This window comes from Perna viridis, chromosome 3, assembly GCF_037379345.1.
Source record: "Perna viridis isolate PV_CMFRI_1.1 ecotype Kerala chromosome 3, ASM3737934v1, whole genome shotgun sequence".
Taxonomy (NCBI): domain Eukaryota; kingdom Metazoa; phylum Mollusca; class Bivalvia; order Mytilida; family Mytilidae; genus Perna; species Perna viridis.
Window position 1 is genome coordinate 46,227,026 of NC_142447.1, and position 22,452 is coordinate 46,249,477.

A 22,452-nucleotide genomic window follows, 5' to 3' on the forward strand; every position below is an offset into this window, starting at 1 on the left:
CAGCGGCTCATTCCTACCACATAATATATAGTAGCCCCCACTTCCTTTCCGGAGTATAGCAGTCACATTTATCGCGGCAAAGGACTCGTTTGTTGCATGCTATTGAGGTTTCCTCATTTATGAAAGCTTTTGTACATTCTTATGAAACTTATCTGTAATATCGATACCGGAGGTGTTATATATTTGTGATTAAATTAAAGTTCCCCTTTAGTTAGTTTGTAGGCATTTTCCTGCAAATAACAACCGAGATTTCACACCTGCCTGCGATAAATTTAAGATTGAGAAATCCCACCTGTCCGCAATAAATTAAGATGCTATTTTATCGAACAAGTGAAACATGAACAATCAGACATCGCAGTGAACAATTAACGTCAATCGCGCTGGTAAATAGATAATACGTAAGACAAATTTATGAAATAATCGTGATTTTTTGCATGTTACATTTAACTTACAATACGTGCGGAAGTTATTAGCATTGCCAACATTTTCTAATATGCATGTACCAGAAAACTGAAACGTCTTGGTTGTACTCTCAGGGGCTGATACAGGAATTGAAGAACGGGAGGAAGCGCTGACTGGCCTAAAGCACACCGTCACACTTAACAGTGATTATCACGCATCACCTTCCTGTGACGCTTAGCGCCTCCTTTTCCAAGTCCTTTACCTCCTTTACCACGGCCTGACATGTTGACTTACTCATTTCCTCCGTTTTTTCCTCAAAAAAACAGGAGGGCGCTTCCCGGAGTGCCGAACCTGGATCCGCTTTTGCCTCTACTTCGATACCGCTTATATTTAACCAGGTCTATGATTTAAGGCATTTGAATTTATTTCTTTAGAAATGGAACAAAACACCGAAAGATTATATCTTCACCTCTCTCCATATATATATATATTGTTTTGAAGGATGTGCACTATCTTTTCGCGTGAAACCTTTAACGGGGACAGTACAATGCCAAACAGATATAGACCAATACTAATTTAATTGTTATTAAAAGCTGCAATAAAGATTTTGTTTCTTAAGACATTTTCTCAATTAGATTTAAGTAATATATTTTTGCCAGAAATCCATGTCTTAAAAGTTGTTTGTGTCATCTTAATGCGCTGTATAAAGATAGTTCTTTAAAGAGTTATGTCTACATTAACTCCTGAAAGCTTTATTGGATTCAAGTCTTTTACGCAATGAATTCGAGAGTATCTCGACCTTTCAAGTGAAAAATTCACAAAACCATGAAAATTGCATTGTATGGCATAGGATTCTTTTTTTTTTCACATAATAGTCATCCACTGCCAAGTAGAGAGAACACACACTTTTGCACCAAGCTCTGCTAACCAATTAGTCGACGTGAAACTGCCTGATAAACGGTGCACGTGAGAATCTCTCAATTACATTTTTCTTATATTAATTGACAAAACATCTGCAATGAAGTCGGTGTATGTTTCTTAGGATGGAGATTTTAAGTGTATTGAGTTTAAGATTATAATGAAATAAACAATGCAAACGTGTAGCTATGAAGCTGTTGTTATAAATTAATAAGTACTTTGGATTAGAAAGCTGTTTTACAGAATAATGAACATTAAGATCATGTCTATTCGTGTTCCAACTAAGGAAAACTAAGTAAAATGAGTACGAAAAAATATGGACATCGCGGAGGAGCTACTCCTGATTACAATATTGTATTACTTGGACAAATAGGAGTAGGCAAATCTGGTAGGTTTATAATTGTCTTTTATTTCAAACAAATTGTAAGTAAGACATATTGGATTGCATAATTGAGGTAGACTTTTTGATCAAAATATTCATTGTAAATCGAAATGACAATTACATGTAGTGTCAAGTAAAGTAACATGGAATATTTTTAAAGCTTTATTTATTCGTGTATTGAACAAGGGCTTTTGTAATATTAAGTTAAATATCTTAGAAATGAAGTAAAACAGTTATCAATCTAATTAAAATAAGGCCTATCAATCACTGCCTAACGTGGATTGGATAGTTATTTACCGTGACAAATGCTAAAAATATCGGATTTCGTTTAAGGATACAGAAAATATCGGTTCTGTCATATGGTTCGTGAATACTGATACATAACAAAGATCGAAATTCATCCTATAGACCTACTGAACATTTGGTTAAAACAACTACTTGTATTAAACTATATAATGTTTTGAAATCTACATAGATGATACAATGAAAACTTTCCCGCCAAAATGTAACTTTTCAATTACAAACATGTCGCACTAGCCCCTTTGAATATTAAATTGAAAAAAAAAAACAATCATCTTAATAAAAAAAAACAATTAGGAATTACTCGTAATAACTAAATTTGAGTGATTACGTGTAATTCCTACTTACGCTTATTTACTATAACATATATAACTTACAGATCTTTTTTTATTTAGGCCATGCATTTGACACTTAAAAGTATATTCGCCATGCCTTCCTGTCACACTACATATAGGACTTCATTAACTAGTACTAACGTTAAAATATTGAGCTAGTGTGTAAAGTGGAGGAAAATTGTACAAGCAGGGGGATAGACGTTGCATCGAAGTAGCCCTTTCGCTGGATTACTTCTTTTTTTTTCAATGTGTTTCCTTTCGCTTCATCTTTTGACTGGCTAAACCAACATTATTTGTTCACGCATATTATCTTTTTTCCAACACTCAATTCGTTCTAAACATGGATTCCTTTTTCTTTCTCTTTCACTTACACCAATGGTAAACTATCGCATTTCATGCGTTTCGTTTCATCTATCGCTCATCTATCGTTTGCCTGATTCGGCTATTAGAGAGTTGATAAAATCACAGATTCGATATTTTATTTTTCGATAAAATAGTTTTTCACAATCTGCAACTCATATCTACATTCTGTAAGGCTTTTATAAGTTTTAATGTCAGATTTATAGCTTCCGAATCTGCATGTCTTCAAAGAAGAAACATAGAGTTATTATCTATTGCATAATAAAGATACACCCATTACTAGTTAAGTTAGTGCACTAATATAAAACATTCGTATCGAGATAATCATAATGCATCACTACTTTTGTGTGGTATAAAAGGAAATAATTCGATTGTTTACCGTGGTACAATATGACGAATTACTGATCATATCAGTTCTTACACTGTTACTCCAATACTTGATGTATTATGCAATTTCGTGTTTTGTTTTGGTTAGTTGGTGTTTATGAAAGAACGCTAAATCATTCTAATCATTATGAATGCGAACAGTTGGAGCCATAATGACTAACTGCACCATGAAAACTGATTTATTCAACGAGTCATAGTTTTCCTTTCCTCGTTTGTCTACCCCGGACTTGGCTTTTTACGAGTAACTCGACCGGTGTTTCTAGAAAAACAGAGGACACTTACCCTACCGACGCACCAGGTCCATGCTCCCAGATTTTAGTGGAGTCCGAGTTCCTCATTTACTGTTGTTACTTTGTATGTATGATTTTAGTTACTTTATGTTCTTTGTTGTGTGTGTCTGTTTTCCATGTCTGGTCTTTGTCCCTGGGTACATTCTTTTGATTACCATTAAAACCTTGGTTCCCTTGATTACTCTTTCTAATAACAAATCATTCTGGACCTCCTTTCCTTTTCACTCATATATTTAAGTCACAATCATGTCATGGTGGAAAGCTTTGGTTCATGCATTTTTTTCCTCTTCGGACAAATGAAAAGTAACATATTGTCTATAGAACCAGTGGACGGACCATCAATAAACGCGGTTTCTGGATCGGGCTTTTGCCAAGTAATGTTAGGTATCGGCGATTAATTAAATGTATTGTTCATATACCTTCCATCATTTTCCCCATTTTTCTGTATATGCCGTTCCAATATCTTTGCAAAATGTTTGACCTGGTAATGAGGCCTTACGTATTTATGATTGGTAAGCTGTATATGTTATCTAAATAGCTTCCGCAGATATAAACTTTCTAATATTCAACTTACAGATAAGATGCTATTTGTGATATGGTTGATGGCACCAATTACGTATTTTGTTCTAATATCTATAGATTTGTTATTTTGTCCTAAAATCAGTGCAGTGCAAACAATAAAACAAAAGGCATTCTGTCACATGAATTACCGTGAAAATTACCGTATTGAGTGATAAGTAAAGGATCGTGAACCTCCTCTGTTCACTTCCATACTATCACCCTGTCGTCTGTAGAGTTAATGTTAATTGATCTCGAAGAAATTGTACCAAACGGTACCATGCCGCAAAAGGAAGGCTTTGAATAACTTACAGCGAATGTTCATCTCCCTGAACATGTGCCACAATATGCGACATACTACAAAATAAAACTAGAATTAATTTTGAGGAATATGACTAGAACCGTATAGGAACTAGAGGCCGAATTGATCACTTTTTTTTCGTCCCAAAATCTTATCCTGTACGTGTCAAACATTTGATTGCAATCCAAACTCAGCCCTAGGTTAAGCTTGAAAATTGCGTTTCTATACATGTTCCAATTAGTAGTTCAGTTTAATAAAATACATTTTAAAACATGCCTTATGAGACGAGTATTTCCTTCCATACCACTAATGGCACCTGTAACGGTCTCCGATGGAATCCTTGATTTAGTTTATTCATAGGATAGGGATGAGTTGTCTACCATCGTCTATAATCCGCGAGAAAGTGTAGTTAAGGCTGAAACGAATTTTTAGTTGTGTAGTCATGAATTAATGATTGGCCGAGACTACGACGACATCTAATTGTATAAAAATTCATATTTTTGGTGAATAAAATTTATTTCAGTTACATTAATTAAGTTCCATTGATACAATATAGTCATTGAAAAGTAAAAAAAAAAACATTTTTTTTTTTGTAAAATATCGATAAAACTTCATCATATACATTTGGAGTTTGTTACCATCTTCTGTAGATATATATAAAAACATCCTCCTAAGTCAGGGTTTTTGAGCCCACCTTCACTCCCTCAAAACCCTGACTTAGGAAGATGATATAAAAGTCGTCCGCTAATTTTTTTTTTTGATACTGGGAAAATCTTTTGAAATTAGTTTGCGATAATTTTCACATTAAGAAAGTATAGTCGCACCCTCCTTCACGATTATAATTAAATATATTATAATATTTTAATAATATCTTTTTATTTAGTCTCAAATAGCAGACACGTGTGTTAATGTATATTTAAGTAGCACTCTAGCTAAGAATCATGCAAAATGTGATTTATGGGTGAAAAGCTTACATATTCTTATTTTTGATACTTTGTTTTAATTGTCATAGTAAACTTATATAGAATGCACTGTAGATTTCAACATTAAGGGAGACAAGGCTGTAAATGACACTCAAATACAACAACATCTATTCGATTTTTAATGTTGATTATCTCCAAAAGCATACAGATTGGAATGAATAATTACGCATTTCATGATATAGACTAATAAAGTAACTTAATAACAAAAATAAAAATATGTAGCCTTTTTGGGGTGAATCACATTTTTCAGATTTTTACAAAGACAGCTACTTAATTATGTTAATGTATATTAAAGCTGACCACCAAAACAATACATATTTCACAAACACGTTGGAAATCATGTGATTTGTTTACATCGTTCCTGTCTAACTCTGGAACGAATTTCGCAAGTTTGATATTAGTCCGAATTGTTCTCTTCTTTTTAGTTTGGATTTTGGGCCCCAACCCGACATATCATTAAATAAGGAGGTATGCAGGGTCATATGAAAATCTAGTTGGGTACAGGAAATGTATATTGCATGGACACCATTTTGACTAAGTCTCTCTTTTTGAAAAAAATACCAGTAACCTGAAACTATAGTTATTCAAAATCAGTAATTAATGTCGGATCTGTGTGACCATTCGATAAATAGCATTTTACGAATAATGTTTTGTTCGCATGACAGTGTAACGTGAGTAAAAGACAGCTATAATTTGTTCTATACATAATTAATTTCTCAAAAATTCAACTTTTATCAAGAAAGTAAGACACAAACCGTGTATCTTATGTTCTGAGTTACAAACAGATATTGAAATTAGAGCAGAGTGCTAAAGTAGCTTTCAAAAGACAGAAAAACAGCACCAGAAATCTCATCCCCACGATGGTTTTAATTTGATGGTCAGTGATTGCAAGTGTCTGTGATCACCTTCCAAATTAAACAAAATCTGATCATATATTGTAATCGCCCTCCTGTTTATTTCAGCACTGACAGTAAAATACATAACCAGAAGATTTATCATGGAATATGACCCAGACATCGGTGAGTTTTTAGAAATTTTTTCGAAAAGGCGACGGGTTGAGTTAAGTGGTCATTCGAATCTATAAAACCACAGGGACTTACGGTCATGAGTTCGATCCATTAAAATGGGCAAAAATGCACTAAAATGCTGTTTTAACTAATTTTCACACTTTACTATCCATGGCCATACACTAAAAACTTTTAGTGTAAGGCCATGGATAGTAAATATAGTTAAAACAGCAGTTTAATACAACTGTTGCACGTTTAATGGATCTAACTAATGACCTCAAGTCCCTGTGTATAAAACAACACATCAATTCCACCAACCGTCTTAATGACTACAATGCTTCAGTGAAGAAAAGTAGTGATAATGAAGACGGCCAGGGAGTAAGGGGGTGGAAAGTTGGAACGGAAGGCGAGAATTAAGGGAACGGGAAACAGTCGTGAGGACTAGTGGACGATATTTTAAGGGAGTCCTTATATCGATTAATGAAGGGAAGTTCGAATAAAGGGAGAGAGAACTGGAAGTAAGGGACAAAGGAAATTGGTACTGCTATCACATGTTCACAGGATTTTCTGTATCCCCGACACTATAAAGACAAAAAATGTCAATTTGTCTTCAATAGACTATATGTACCCAGATTGTCAAATGCATGTGTTGATTCATTATTGTTTTCAATATTGCCGGATTCTTACAGAGCACTTAATGTGTGTAGTTAATTGTAAAAAAGTTTATTTCAAGTCACCGATGTTAAAGTTGGGGATAAAAGCACTTCATATGAAGGTACATTATATTATATATTTTTATTGTTTTTGTTTGATCTCTATAGAGGATACCTATACTAAACATGAAGATTTTGATGGCAGTGAGATGTCGGTGCATATAATGGACACTTGTGACAAGGTTTGTATTTTGGTATTTCTAAGAATCAGGCAACATTTCAAACGTAGACATGTGCATAGTGGATTTCAAAGTTGAAACACTACAATGCTACCAAAAAAAATATATAAAAAATGGAATGTTGGGACGATGATTCCAAACTTTTCCTTAACTGCCAATTCTGCAATGCATTGAAAATATTCTGCCCTAGTCAAGAACATACAACGATATAATAAAGATTACAACAGATCGTTCAATTATGTCAAAGCGTTTATTTTATTCCTATCAGACCACGAACGATATCCGCAACCAATCGTGAAATTAGCATGTTCATTCATAAAATTGTGCATATTGCATGGTCATGTAAATCAAACAATCAAGTGTACACGTACATCCTTATCCCCACCGGATAACCTCCTGTCATCTCAACTCCACCACGCGTACATCCTAACCCCCTCTCCGGATAACCTCCTGTCATCTCAACTCCACCACGCATACATCCTAACCCCCCACCGGATAGCTTCCTGTCATCTCACCTCCACCACGCGTACATCATAACCCCCTCTCCGGATAACCTCCTGTAATCTCAACTCCACCAAATGAAGTTACATAAATTGAATATGAATTGAAATCATTAAAATAAATGTAACATAAAAACAAACAAATCAAGTTGACTTCTAAACAGAACAGTTAACCTGTATAAAAACTGGTATATCTTTTGGAATGTTATATTTTGGCAGGAGAATAGCGACCAGAACCGCTATCTGCGATGGGCTGACGCATATATAGTTGTTTATAGTATAACCAATAGACCAAGTTTTGAAAAAGCACGTGCATATTTACAAGTAGTTAAAACGAACACAAAAGATTTGCCAGTTGCTCTTGTAGGAAATAAAATTGACTTGGAGCGATACAGGTACATATAAACAATTTATAAACAATCATTATTGTAGGGCAGGAGTAAGTGTCATAAGAAAGCAAATGGTAAACAACGACTTGGCATGCTTATAATGTAATTGAACTTTAAATTAAAAGCAAATTTCACCTCTGAGAGTTTCTCCTACAATGTAAGCGATTGGCATTCCAATCGTCAATAAGAAAACCAGTATCAATACTAGAATACTCTAGGAGGCGTGTATATCATATCAATCACGAAGAAACAAACAAAAATGAAAGAAAGAAAACAGGAAACACACACAATAACAACGGAGAACATATATATAATATAAATATATTTATTTTGCATATTTAAGGCAAATCAGTAAAGATGAAGGAAGTTCATTGGCAGCAGAATTTGAATGTTTATTTTATGAAACGACTGCAGCTGAAGAGTTTGAATACGTGGAGGACGTTTTCCACGGCATACTCCATGAAATCAGGGAAAGAACAGATAAACAATTGAACTTTCAACCTTTATTTATCTCTGAAGAAAAATTCCACGTCACACCACGAGGTGTTCGACCGAAATCTCCCAAAGTATCCGTGGACAAAAAAGATGACAAAGCATCGGGAAAGAAAAATACGTCCAGTTTTAAGTTGTTTAATAAAAGTTTTAAAATATTCAACTGATGAAATACATGGTGTAAATTTGTGTTCGATTGTTTATGTAAGTTAAACGTTTGTTAAATTTAGAATGTTTTGCATTAAAATTTCATATAAAATACAGCCATTCTATGTCTGTGATTTTCGATCCTCTAAATGCATGGGCACCCCCTCTGTCCTTATTAATAGTATACTTATTGAACTTCTAAACTAGACCAATCAAAATCAACCCCTTTTTATTGGAAAGGTCATTTTCATGTGTAAAGTCGACAAAAAAAAAGCAAATGTCATAGCATCCCTTTTTCTGAGAAACCCCGGCTGACACCCCTCCCTCAAAGTGTCTGGATCCGCCCCGATTCCCGTTTTTACACCAGTGACTTATCTACACAAATAGTAGCTTTGAATGCTTGAATACTTGATTTTTGTTTGCATATCCGCAGACCCCTAGTTAAGCTTGAAACTGGTTAAGTCTTTACTTATAACTAATCAGACAGATTTTTATTATACCATAGACAGCATAACATTATTATGACTACCTCGATAATGATGCTAACTGGATTGATTACTACCGTTTGTTATGCAAGGTATGTTCTAGTTTTTTTTTTAAGCCGGAGTGATTTCAGAAAAAAAAAAACAACCGTATACAGTAATGCTCAAGATTGCACAATAGTTCATTGCTAAATATTCAATTGATATCAGTTAAATCAAAACTTGCTTGAAATAGATGAAAACAGACAGAATAGAATGCTCCACAGGGCATAACTTGATACGACCGCAGAGGTTGAACCCTAAACAGTTGGGGAAAATATGGACACGCCATTCAAGCTTAATACAGCTCTGAATTTTAACGGAATAAATATTTGACACAGGAAAAGAATTTACCAGAATCCAAGTAGCCCTCTCATTCTTTAATTAGACCCCCACCCCTAAAAAAAAAAAAAAAAAACACTCAGCGATCCTTATGCGATATGGAACTTTGTGGTTCAATTTCAAAGATACCAAAGTTATTGTCCAGACATCACGAAAACGCATGTTTCTGGTTCATAATTAACAGTTAAAGTTACAACCCCAATAATAAATCCTGTGATTCCTTTTGTATTAGTTTCATAAAGATCTATACACTTGTCCGGACGTGAAATACGAATGGATGACGCTAAACGTATGATACCACTGTATGACTTAATTTGTTTTGCTGTCCTATAAAAAGTTAATCCAAATTCTGTATTCTAACTGCATAATGACCCGTGAGTAACAGACAGTAGAAGTGGATATCACTGAATTCCCAAAAAGGGATTCCTGTTTTAAGCCACGAATAACATGTAATGTTTTACGATGAAGAAAAAGTGACAATCACAACCTTTTTTATTACCTTCAATTTTCGAAGAGAAAAAAAACAACACGACTACAAGACCAGGAAATCTCAGACACCCTCAGGTTATAAACTAAAAAGAGCCCTGCTCTATTATAGAACTTGAAATCTTACCACTGGCGTCTTGAGATTGTTTTGCAGTCTCAGGAGTGTTAACCACTTCATTGGTTCTGGTAGTGTTTAGTTTAGGAAAGCAATTTGTTTCCTTCTGCAAGCAGCGTGAATGTGCTTTAAAATGAGGCTATCTTATATAGAGTTAGTTAAAAAATAACTACTTGAGAACTAAAAAAAAAGAGGTCACACGTTTCTGCTGCCCAAATAAATGAGATTTTTTAGGGAAAACGGTTCATTTATCGACTCCTTGCAAGAGCAGAATTTATCTTTAATGCTTTCTTTTGCCTGGAATCTAAAGAAGAATGATGTCTTACCACCATTTCTATGTCAACCCCTTGTATTGACTACTCTCGATTTTAGGCCAAATTGAGGCCAAAAATTGGAAAAAATCCTCCATTTTTCACACAAGTGACCCTTCAGGGGACTCCGGACATCGTGAATGTCACAAATCTTATTTGGCTTCGGTGGCCTTCACAGGGTACAAGCTGTGTGATAAATGTGCTTTGGTTCCTGTCTTGGTCCTGTAGAACCCACATGTAGAAAAAATGGCAAGAAATGGACAAAAACGACCATTTTTGAGTGAAAGACCCATTTTACCACATAGGTGTACTCACCCTTCCCAACGTGTGATCACCCATCTATAACTGATATGTAACAATCAGCATCAGTACCATTGTGCAACTTACTTCATATAAATAATTTACAAAAGTTTGCAAAATATCGAAATCTAGACATTTGTTTTAACAGCACAAGGGTAAAGTTTCTTAATATTTTTTTACAGTGTAGTAGGGATAAAGGCAAGAAACAGACTCCAACAAAATCACTTTCCCATTTGTTTATTAACTCAAGGCTAACATAGCCTAGCACATCATCATTACGCATTTCTCATTCATCCTTCGACCCAATCCTTCATTACATGATCTCTGACAAAAATTCTTCCACTATTATCAGACTGTGGTAATATGAAGGTAAAAATGTCTATCCATTTTGTGAACTAACATACCAATCTTAGAAATACAACAACTCATCCTAGGAAGTTTGAGAACATACAAAGGAAACATTACCAATGGATGAAAATTTGTATGAATTTTACTAATACATTCATGATTTAAATGAGAAACAGTAAAGAACCTATATCAAAAGCTACATACAATAAACCATAGAAAATTTACAATCACTGGCACATACAAGTGATAGATTAACAAAAACAGAGAAAAAATGGAATCCAATAGTATTATAAAACAATATGAATGACATAAGCCATTAAAATGATGAAAAATATTATATACATATGCCTTCAATTGAGAAAAAAACACAGATCTAATTACTAAAATGGATTACTGTATAACATGTACTAAGATAACAACTGAACACTGAATTAGGATAGACAGTTGTTAAATGAAATGATCACACTTTGAAGGGTTGGCCAAACTATGTTGTAGGACATTTTAAAGGTTAATCAATAAATAAATAGAACAAAATTATTAGCCTCAATCTTCCCTAAGAGGACATAAAATGAAAGTAAAAACAATACTTATTTATCCATACAGCTAAAAAAACCTATCATTCAGAAAATATAGACAAAAACCAAGACACAGAAGTGTATGGTCCCATTAGTTCAATGTATTTTGATTCATTTCTTGACTTCCTCTGTCACCTCATCTTTCTTATCTTTCTTCTCACCAGCAACTGAAACAAAATGAAATCAACATCATATATAAAATACAATCTTGTAAAATAAGGGGATATAAAAAACCATCACTATTCAAAGAGACCTGATACTAGAAAATATAAAAGCCACTCTTAACTTTAACTTGGCACTCTTTAATCATAACTATTCAATGACCAAACTTTTTTGCAATTTATGTTTGGTATTTTTTACAACACTGTCAGTATAGTTTCCCTTTTTACCCTTTGACCTTAAGACGCTCTTCCATGGAAACACAAGTCACCTGATTGCAATTCCGTCGGCTGATTGGCCAAATACTGATAAATTAGTGGCGTTCGAAAAAAAAAAACTGTATCGAAAATTGAAATGTGTGCAATGAATAATTTCCTGAATAAAATAAAGAAATTATAAGTGAAAAGAACAAATTTTACTGCCTCTTTTTTGTTTGTTTTAAATATTAATCAAAATCAAATGGCAATTGTAATTAAGCTTTTCTTAGAGGTTCATTTCTGAGAATTTCCAATAATTAGTATCTACTATTATTCTTTATGAGTTACATACAAGTTATGTATTAGTAGGTACATGTACCCCTTACTACTGACAAGAGGTGAAAAAGGTCAATACTTGCTGTCTAGATGTAATAGTGAAGTCAGAAACAAAAATCCTGCTCTTTGTATTTAGGGCTATTCCAGAACTAACTGCGAGGTGGGTCGGGAGGCACCTTGTAAAAATCTGATGGGTGGTTTTTATATAAGAAAGTTAGCCTTTACAATGAAAGGAAATAATCAACTGAAATTGTATGCATGGTGGGGTCAAATAAAAAGTGCCGCTCTTAATTCTTCATGAACATTTCCTCTGATACCTACACACCCAGGATTCTTTATTGATGTTGACCTGCAAATTGTTGCTGACATCAGACCCACTCAAGATAACAATCTTTCATTTGTTTGAGGGCCTCCTTTGAATTTGATATTCATTTGATTAAGGGCATTCTCTATTTAAGAATTTTTTCTAGTCTTTGTAACTTTCAATATATATCTATAGATTTAGTATTATCTAATCATGTACATGTACTAGACTCAGGGTTTGACACTAACTTCATTTGTTTGGTGGTCAAAAGGACTACTTCAGGGGTATAACAGCCTTTACAGGTAGTCCGCAGACAGTAATGATGGTTCTGAGATCTTATAAAAAATCAGACAAAATTAGATAGCCCATAGGGCTACTTTGAATATTTTTCATGTATTCAGGGTGGTACTGGACTACTGTTAATGTCGATCTCTGTAGACTACTTTGGTCTTAAAACTCATGTCCCTAAAATGTGTTGGCAATTTTCAGTCAGTAGTTAGGAGCTAACATAGTTGCCAGGAAAAAAAAAACCATAAATCTTATTCTTGTTGACATACCAGTTGTTTGTTTTGTTATTTGTTTTTTTTTCAATTATTATTGTTAAAGCTGCATTAGCTGTCATGTTTGTAAATTGTTGTTTCTTTTAAAATATACCTTAACTTTGAATTATTTCTACTAAATAGTACTTTCCTTGTAAAATTTCATTTGATATCAACAAATAAAATGCATTAAATATATGAAATAGTTGTCTACATATTTATTGTCTTGCAAGACAAAAAATCGACCTAGAAAAGTTTGTATGCATAAGACTTCTGGTGATCTTAATCCGTGCATGTGCTGTAAGGGTCGCTTCTTTAATAACAAATCTGATTGCAAAGCGAAAGTGGTTATTAAATGGCAAGGAAGACCGATGGACTCAACCCGTAAAAGAAAAAAAGTTTGAATATAACACAAGGATCCTTTTGAAATTTACGTATTGTGATATAATGCGGCTCAAATATGGTCATTATTTATTTGAAACTAATGAAGATATAGATGAAATGAAATGAAAACAAGACACGTGCTTATCTGTGTATCCATTATTGTTATTTTTTTGCCAAGGTTAAAGTATTTTCAATCCTGGTGAATGTCCTGTTGGCAATCTTTGGAAATAATGGCGAAAAATAATTAGATCAGACCTATTGATATTCTCTGACTAAAAAAACATTGTTTTCACAATATTCTGTAGGTATTATTGACATTTATTGCTTCAATTGCATTAGTACATACTTATTGCAATGAATCAGCAAAATTCAGTAGAATCAAAACTGAACCAATTTGGCAGCTAATGCAGCTTAAACATAAATTAAGTTTATTCATGACAGAAACCTCATCTTAAATCTTTGAGTCACGACCTAAGTCCATATTCATTCATCACACCACTGGGGACTTGGGGAATTTACTATCTACTTATTGATTTTCCCGCCAAAAAAAAAAAGTGTTTTCTAGAGTTGAAGGACATGGCAATGTAATCAAAAGGCAGCCATTTCCTTTTTCTTTTCAAAGTGTCGACTGTCATATTGATTTTTAATCCACATATTAAACTTTATAGCACAGCGCTGGTAGCAAAATAGCGCAGAGCTTGACCTCAATAGTGCTGTAAAGTGCAGCGCTATAAGGGTCTGGGGAGAACTCTGCTCCAAAGACATTTACTTCTGGAATTGCTCCAACATTATTATTCATTTCTCTGAAGGAAGAGAAAATAACTGATCCTAGAAAGACTATATTTTACAGTTATTACCTTCTGTTTCACCACCAGTATTTTCACTGTCAGTTCTTCTTCTCTTACGTGGTGTCATTCGCATACGCAACTTTGGAGCTGGCAGTGGATCCATTCCAAGCACTTTGTGGATCTGTCTAAAAGCTATCAGTCTCAATGCATGCTGAAATATAACTTAATAATATAAATACATATCCCAAAACACATGGTTATCAAATACGTCAAAACCATCCCTGTACTGTCTTTTTTATATACATGTATTAACATATAGTACCATATGTAAAAAACAAAATTTTCAACTGCTGGGAAGGGGTCTGACTTATAGACAAGATCATGCTTATGCACTAAAATTTTGAACTTAAAAATGTCAAAAGCTTGATAAATGGTGACACCAACATTGAAAAGCCCAATGAATAAATTGTAAAGGTCAGTCGTAGGAAGACTCTTCATCATCTACCTTTTAGAGCTAAAATATGAAGCAGTAAAAGAATATTTACTGTTTAGTCTTTATTTTGCCTCAATACTGGCCTTTTATAATTTTATTCATATTTCCCACTTATCTATCTTGTGTATTGATTTCTATTTGTGTACACTCGCATAGCCAAAAACCAAAAGGTCTAATAAAAACATGACCCAGTAACATACCACAATCCATGACAAAAGTAATAAATATTTTAGTTATTAATGACAATTCTTTTTATGATTTTCTTTTTCCTTAAGATTAAAGCTATTGACTTACAGAAATATCTTGAGTTTATTACTTGTTCCAAATATTTAAGATTCTAATTTGGGTTATCAGTTGTACCAAATTTCGCATGAATGAGAAAATGGCCGTATTAATACAATTCACATGGCTTGTCAATTTAATTAATTACTACCAAGGATCTGGAAACTGTCAAAAATGCCGGTAATTGACAGACAAATTTTACAAATGTCCAGCAACCATTTTCCAAATATTGGACATAAAAAAATTGTCAACCCTTATAAATTACAGTCAGCGTGGTTTTGTTACTTTATAAACATCCTGGCTATCTGTCTCCTAATTGTTTATTGGAAATTATTTGACAGGTGTACATCAATATTAATTAGCCGATGTGCAGCCATCTGTGACAGCGATTTTACCTGTAACTGATTAGTTGATTGCATAATTAAATTGATGCTACATGTGCAGCAACATTGCGTATATGAATTAATTGAAGCGACTCGGTGAATTTTCATACATTTATTACTTGATTTAAATCAGAAAAAGATCCATTTTCCCGCTGATTTTTCAGAGGTAACAAAAGCACATGGTGCTGAAACTACGAATAAGTTGTAGTTTGTTACTATTAATTCATCGATTGAATCTTTTTAAATACATTCAAATCAATATACAATATGTATTTGCGATTTTCATTTTTAAAATTATCAACATTTTTCTTCATCACCCAGAAGTTTTCGGCTGTTTGCCGATGTGATGAAAAAGTCTGAGAGCCATGATGTTTTGTTTACATGTTAGAACATCCACATGTAGTCGAAACCGAACTCGTTCATGCGTTCAGATATTTTGTAAAAGACAGAGTATGTGATGGAATAACACAAATTCCAATATTTATCTTAAAATAACTATGAAAAGGGTTTTTTGGAAGTTTATTCTCGATCTAGGCAGGTAAAAGACTGACAAATGTCTGCTGAAATTTGATAAAATGTCCAACATGGGCTGTCAAAATTTTAAGACCCTTGCTTACTACAGTTAAGAAAATTCTGGCTTGTAATTATTTATTTCAACATTTATTGAGGTTATCAAAACAAACAGGTATGCTCATTGTAACTAAGGAATGTTAATGATGCAGCTGTCAGAAATCAGTCTGACTTACAAGTTGATGTAAGCTAAGATCCAGTAATTTTGGACAGAAAAGGAGAGTCCAACTTATACTGAAGTAAATACGGTAATACATGTAGCATATCATGAGAAAACTTCTTAAAAAAAATGCAGAAGTTTTCATGACTTTGAAGTCAAAATTATTCACTTTCTCCAGGAAAGTTATTTTTATTTAACAGTATAAAATTATTACTTGAGCTGAAGCTGTTATATCTTCTCTTTCCTGATTGGTTAGTGACATAGCAGCATCAATTGGATCTTTCTCACATGGATCGTGCAATCCAGGGCCTCCTAAAATACATGATTATGATAAGCAGATACTGAAAATTTCTATTTCAAAGTTGGTCATTTAACAGTGTGATGAGTAAAGTATTTTTAAGAAACAGTTACAATTTTGCAAGATCAATAGTTTTCTTAAACTTATGACCACCACTGAATTATAATGTTGCTTTGAGTTATTAAAATTCAAAACTTACAAAATGAAAAGTTCACTTATATATGCTGAATTATTATGTAGCTTTGAGTTATTGAACTTGTAAACTTACAAAATGAAAAGTTCACTAATACGTGCCAAACTGTTAATGATATTAATGAACTATGATCACATTAGTTCTTATTACCTGGCAACAATAATCCAGAGGCAATACATTCAAAAACTCTCCTTAGTGCATCACCAGGGCTCATATTAGGTCCTCCACTTGCCACACATTTCTCAACCAACAACTCCATAGCCTGTAATACGAATACAAATAGATGGGTCATCAGGAGTGGGTTGCACAAATTCAACAGTCAAATAAGTAACTTGTAATGTGGTTGATACTAGAGAAATTTAATGGTCAATCATGACAATATTGCACTTTGTCAAATCTTAAATTACAAAAAAAAGGAAAGAAACAAGAGGCTTCCACAAGGTTTGACACTAACTTCATTTGTTTGGTGGTCAATAGGACTACTTTAGAGGTAGAACAAGTAGTCCGTAGCCAGTAATGATGGTTCTGTTCTTTGATCTTATGAAAAAAAAAAAGGACAAAATTTAAATAGCCCATAGGAATACCATGTAAATTTTTCAAGTAGTCCTCTCCAAAATTAGGGTGGAACAGGTCAATTCCTGTCCCAGAAGCCTGAATCCCTCACCTGGTTAAATGTTTGTCTTTCAAAGGCAATAACTCAAACAAGGAGATGTCTGACAATTTTGAATACAAAAAAAAAAACAAGAATGCTACCCCCCATTGTAGAAAGAGTTGAATTACAAATGTTTGACAAATGTATAAATAGCAGATTCAAAACTTATGTGCTTTCACAAGTCCATGTGGCAATTCAAGGTTAATGTATCTTAATGAATCAAATTAAGTTAGGTTAAGAATTCTTCATACAACAAAAAAAAAAAATTCCGCAAAAAAAGAACGTGAAAAATAAACAAAATCCCATAACTCCCATAAAAATTGTCAAATCAAAATAGCAGTTAAGTATGATCAACTATATATGGTGACAAACAAATCCTACAAAATTTGGTCAAATTCTGTTCAGCGGTTTCTGAGGAGTTGCATCCACAAGGTGTTCCTATTGCGAATAATGTGAAAAAATGTACAGTCCCATAACTCCCATAAAAATTGTCGAATCAAAATAGCGGTTAAGTATGGTCAACTACATATGGTGACAAACAATCCTACAAAATTTGGTCAAATTCCATTCAGTGGTTTCTGAGGAGTTGCGTCCAAAAGCTTCGGACGCACAGACACCATTATTTCTATGTCCCTGCTCCGCATTGCGGCGGGGGACAATAAAAACTTTGGTAGGTCTTTTCAAGATATTGGCTTACAACTGCTAAAAATATCATTTTTTTGCCTTTCAAGGGCAATAACTCTAACAACTTGGATCCCTTGCAGACTATTGTAGGCCTTATATTAAGGACCATTTAGGCAATTGAAAGAATTTGGCTAAACCTTGCAGTTTTGGAGAAGTATAACTTCTGACCCCTTTGTTCTATTTTTAGAACCACAGCCATGTTTTTTCTACATATCAAAAATCACCACACAGAACTATACAGAATATCCTAAGCAACATCCATACCAAATTTGGATCAAATTGGTCCAGTAATGACAGAGGAGATTTTTGAAAGATTTAACATAAAAAAGAGCCAAAAATTGTGGAAAAAGGGTAATAATCCCAACATGGCTTAAAAGATTAAAAAAAAAATTTGACCACAGATAGATCTCATCATGCTGAACACCTTTTACCCAATGTCAGAAATTTGCTTAACCTAACGGTTTTGGATGTATATGCGAAAAACTTCTGTCTGAACCCATTTTTTTACAGACAGCTGCCACGTTTTTCAATGTATAAAAAATTCCTACATCAGTTCTATGCAGGATACCTAAGGAACATTCATACAGAGTTTGTTTTTAATGGGTCAAGTAGTGTCAGAGTTAAAAAACAGTTAACAATGACGGACGATAGGTGAAGGCAATAGCACAAATGGCCTTTGGCCAGGTAAGTTAAAAAGAAAATTTGGTAAGCCCTGCTGGAAATTAAATTTTTTTGAAAACTGATAATATCTCTTACTTCATTGGGTAAAACAGTCATTTAATTTGTTTTACTGTAAGTAGCCTCTATATTTTTTTCACAATATATAGGATATTTTCCTAATTTCATTTGAACAGTGCATTCATCATACTGAAACACTAACATGCAAATGTTACAAAATGTTGGGATAGAGCTTTGACTACATTACATTTTCTTTAAAAATCTGTTCTCTAAATAAGAAAATTTACCCATTCATTAAGTGGTGTCCATGTAGGCACTCTCTGACAAAGGTCTCTCAGAATACGGATGACTACCACACAGGATTGTAGACCATTAGCTCTAGCCTACAGAAAAACACAATACAAACTATGTTTTATACATGCTCTTTTTCAGGTCATGATTGAAGAATGTGGATGAACAAATAAAACAAAGATGTATTAATTGATTTTCAATTTTCTCCTCTCAACTATCCAAAATAATAATAGTTGTATTATCAGACAGCTGTTCAGACTTAGCTGTTAAAAATGTATTTAACAACATCCACATTTTCCAGTGTGGAAATTAAATCTCCTACTAAGGCTATTATAGGTTATGTAGGAAACTGAACTTCCGTAACTTTTAAACTTTGGTAGGAAGTTTGTTATTGATAGATAAGACCCTTGACTTTCCAGCCTCATGTTTCATAGAAATGACCAATCTTATATCATACAAGTAAAGTGTATAGATTTGCTAATGCAAGAGTTTAATATTAATCTTCAGACAAACAAATTTGTACATTTATCAATGTAACCTTATTTTGTATATTTAAGGTCCATGTTACAGAGAAAAATTAAATGGTTTAATAAACAAAAAATGCACAAAAACACCCATGTATCAATTTTTTTAAGCAGAGCACATATTTAGCCCAGTTAAACATTTTTTAAAACCACAAAATTTTCCTCAAAAAAAGATTGCTATTAGGAGAAATACTTTTGTGGAACTAAAAAAATGTTCACCCTATAAGTTATTACACTGGTAGAGATAAAGATAATTATATGTTACATTGTGCCACTTCCTCTTAAGATTGATCATTTTATATAGAAGAGATCAATTTACATGAACATTTCTGTATTTAAAGTCTCGTTCAGATTTTTGTGGTGACAAACAATATCTGTTTCCTAATTCAACAAAACCTCTAACCCTGACTTAATTCATAAATTAACATTTAAAATTCATATTGGCTATATATTTGCTTTATTTTCTAACAGTTAAGAGTTCAACCACAAAAAAAAAAAGAAAAAAAAGAAAAATTCATAAGGCTGCAAAGTAGTAAATTAAAGTAGTCCAACCTGAAACCATTTAGCATGGCGTAGAGCTGCTAATGCATCAAGGCATTTCTGCCTGTCCAACACATCTGGTGGGTCTTTGATGGTTACAGTTGTTGCCTCTGTTAACACAATGAACATGTTGTAGGAATGGGTGTTTGACCATCAACAGAATGGCGTTTAAAAACCTTTTTATGTGGACTCCAAAGGATGATCTTACTTAAGTTCAAGGCATAGGCTTAATACTTCTGATAGGAATGCATGCCAATAAATAATAAATTTTTCAATTATTCATTTTTTCTCATATTTACATGTAGGATAAAAGCATCTGAGATTTGAATTAGTGAATCAGTAGCTAAGGCATTTTAAATAATCAAGATAAGAACAAATTTAGGTGTTTATAGAAACTGGTTCATTTAACAAAAAATATTCCATGAAAGGACGTCATTGCTATACACCATTCAAAATAGAATTTTATTAAAAAAAGAAATAGATTTTTTAAGAAATAAAAATAAAAGTCTTTAAATTTCGGAAGTGCACCATGATTTACTATGTGACTATATTTAATCAATGAAATTTAAAACTTTAATTTAAAACCATTATTTAGCATGTAAAAAATTAACCAATCAAAAATACATACATATATTCATGCAAGTATTGAACATTCAGAAAGGATGAACTGTTTTAGTATTGTATTTTTATTACTATACGTAAGTAAAGAAGTAAAAATCTTCCAATGGAATCCACAACTGTGAAAATGGTCAAAAATCCTTCCATTCTGTGAATTCTTGGACCTGTGCAGTAGAATGACTAGAAGGCTTCCCAATGTTAGCATCATAAATAAACAAAATGAAGAGATCATGTTAAACGTCTGATGTAATGTCATCATTGAAAACTTCCATTAGTTTGCAGCAGGAAATATGTTTCTGACCCTGGTAAAGATTTATCCCCCATCATGTAATACGGCACAGAAAACATTTCATGCTCTGGAAGTTTGTACTACAAAGTTTAGTACCTCGCATTATATTCAGTCAGTGTATGAGATATGAACGACACTTCTGGACATATGTAGATGTGTAAAAGTGTGTATATGCAATAAGAAAGAAGTTTTCTCTGAAATTATGACTCACCCATAATCATTTAATGGTCAAAGTGTTAACTGCAAATGTTTAAGCATATTTCACTGATTCTGTATAGCCAGGACTTGGGCTAAGAAATTGACTGAAGATTATAAATTTGGGACAGTCTTCATCTATGAGAAAACACCTTAACTTTGCATATTGCTTTGTTTTGATATCAAGACAAGACAAAACAGATTTAGGAAACATGGAACCTAGGATCTATCTTGGGCTATCATATAGTTTTTGCATCATTTCCAAATATGACCATACCATTGTCCCTAAAGTCGACACTTACACTGAGGATTTTAAGTCCAGAAGTGCCTGACAATAAATTTAACCTCTTTAATCAGGAACAAACCTAGTGGAAGACGACTAGATGCGATGTACTAATTTGTGAGTTTTCAGACTGACAGTACATAGAACCTGCTGGTAAAGCCTTCTATCTTCCTTCAGACATGTCTTAGTGGGAGTTTCAGAATTTCTAAATTCCTTTGTAGAATGATCATGGCTAAGATCTATGAACACCAAAACCTTTCAAAAAATCCAACAGCACCCTACCGACAAAAATTTCTGAAAAACACTCTGCCTTGAGAAACTCAATATCAGATCAAAATACATTCAAGCTCCTAGGCTACGGGTATATTTCTTTGTGAGCTTGACTGTGCTTTGTTCTGAGAGTAACCCATAAGCATGAGGAACTCATGACCACTCTACAATTAAGTACAAGCCAAAGACATGTTATATCATTATATATAACATTAATAAGATAGGTAACTCTGTTTTACCTCCTTCTGCAGCAACACTATCTCTCATAACTGGAGAGGTCAGGGTGATGATGCACGAGGTCTTGATTTCAGCATCATTGGTAACAATAATAGCTGCCTCCTCAACACAGCGTCTCACTTCAAATTTTTCCTCAGACTGAAACAATATGTTGTCTTGAAATCAATTGTAACGAATAATTTCTGGGATGTTAAATTAATGAAATTTCAGGAAAAAATAATTTGTATATAGTCAAAGCTCAGTAGCTCATGGGACCATTGAAATGTGTTCCGAGTTATTGGGAGTTCGAAAAATTGACATTCGTATATTTCCGGATTTTTTAAAATTCTGGTCTGGGTTCAACTTAATCGTTAGGAACTGCTTACTTCCTACTAAGTTTTTCTTAGTTCTTGGATATTTTTCACTTTTGGAAGGTTATGATGATTATTTGTAGACAAATAAGCTGTGTTCTCTTTTAAAAAACT

At 33.4% G+C, this 22,452-nt stretch overlaps 2 protein-coding genes across 5 annotated transcripts in view; one reads left to right on the plus strand and one right to left on the minus strand.

Annotated features, from left to right (window-relative positions):
* The first annotated feature begins 1,300 nt into the window (after nt 1-1,300).
* On the plus strand, nt 1,301-8,759 carry LOC148622503 (ras-like protein family member 12). Its single transcript, XM_088572510.1, has 5 exons — nt 1,301-1,708; nt 6,179-6,235; nt 7,045-7,118; nt 7,835-8,010; nt 8,348-8,759. The coding sequence occupies exons 1-5, from the start codon at nt 1,621-1,623 to the stop codon at nt 8,661-8,663; spliced, it is 711 nt and encodes a 236-aa protein (XP_088428636.1). The 5' UTR covers nt 1,301-1,620; the 3' UTR covers nt 8,664-8,759.
* Nucleotides 8,760-10,939: 2,180 nt separating this feature from the next.
* LOC148622504 (zinc finger RNA-binding protein-like) overlaps nt 10,940-22,452 on the minus strand; it is a 38,616-nt gene continuing 27,103 nt past the window's right edge. For all 4 annotated transcript variants that reach the window (XM_088572508.1, XM_088572509.1, XM_088572506.1 and 1 more), the window contains 7 exons: nt 21,991-22,126; nt 20,109-20,206; nt 19,029-19,124; nt 16,878-16,989; nt 16,451-16,548; nt 14,418-14,559; nt 10,940-11,808 (listed from right to left, as the gene is read on the minus strand). In XM_088572508.1, the coding sequence (XP_088428634.1) occupies nt 11,753-11,808; nt 14,418-14,559; nt 16,451-16,548; nt 16,878-16,989; nt 19,029-19,124; nt 20,109-20,206; nt 21,991-22,126 (738 nt within the window). In that variant the 3' untranslated portion in view covers nt 10,940-11,752. The remainder of the gene's footprint in view (nt 11,809-14,417; nt 14,560-16,450; nt 16,549-16,877; nt 16,990-19,028; nt 19,125-20,108; nt 20,207-21,990; nt 22,127-22,452) is intronic.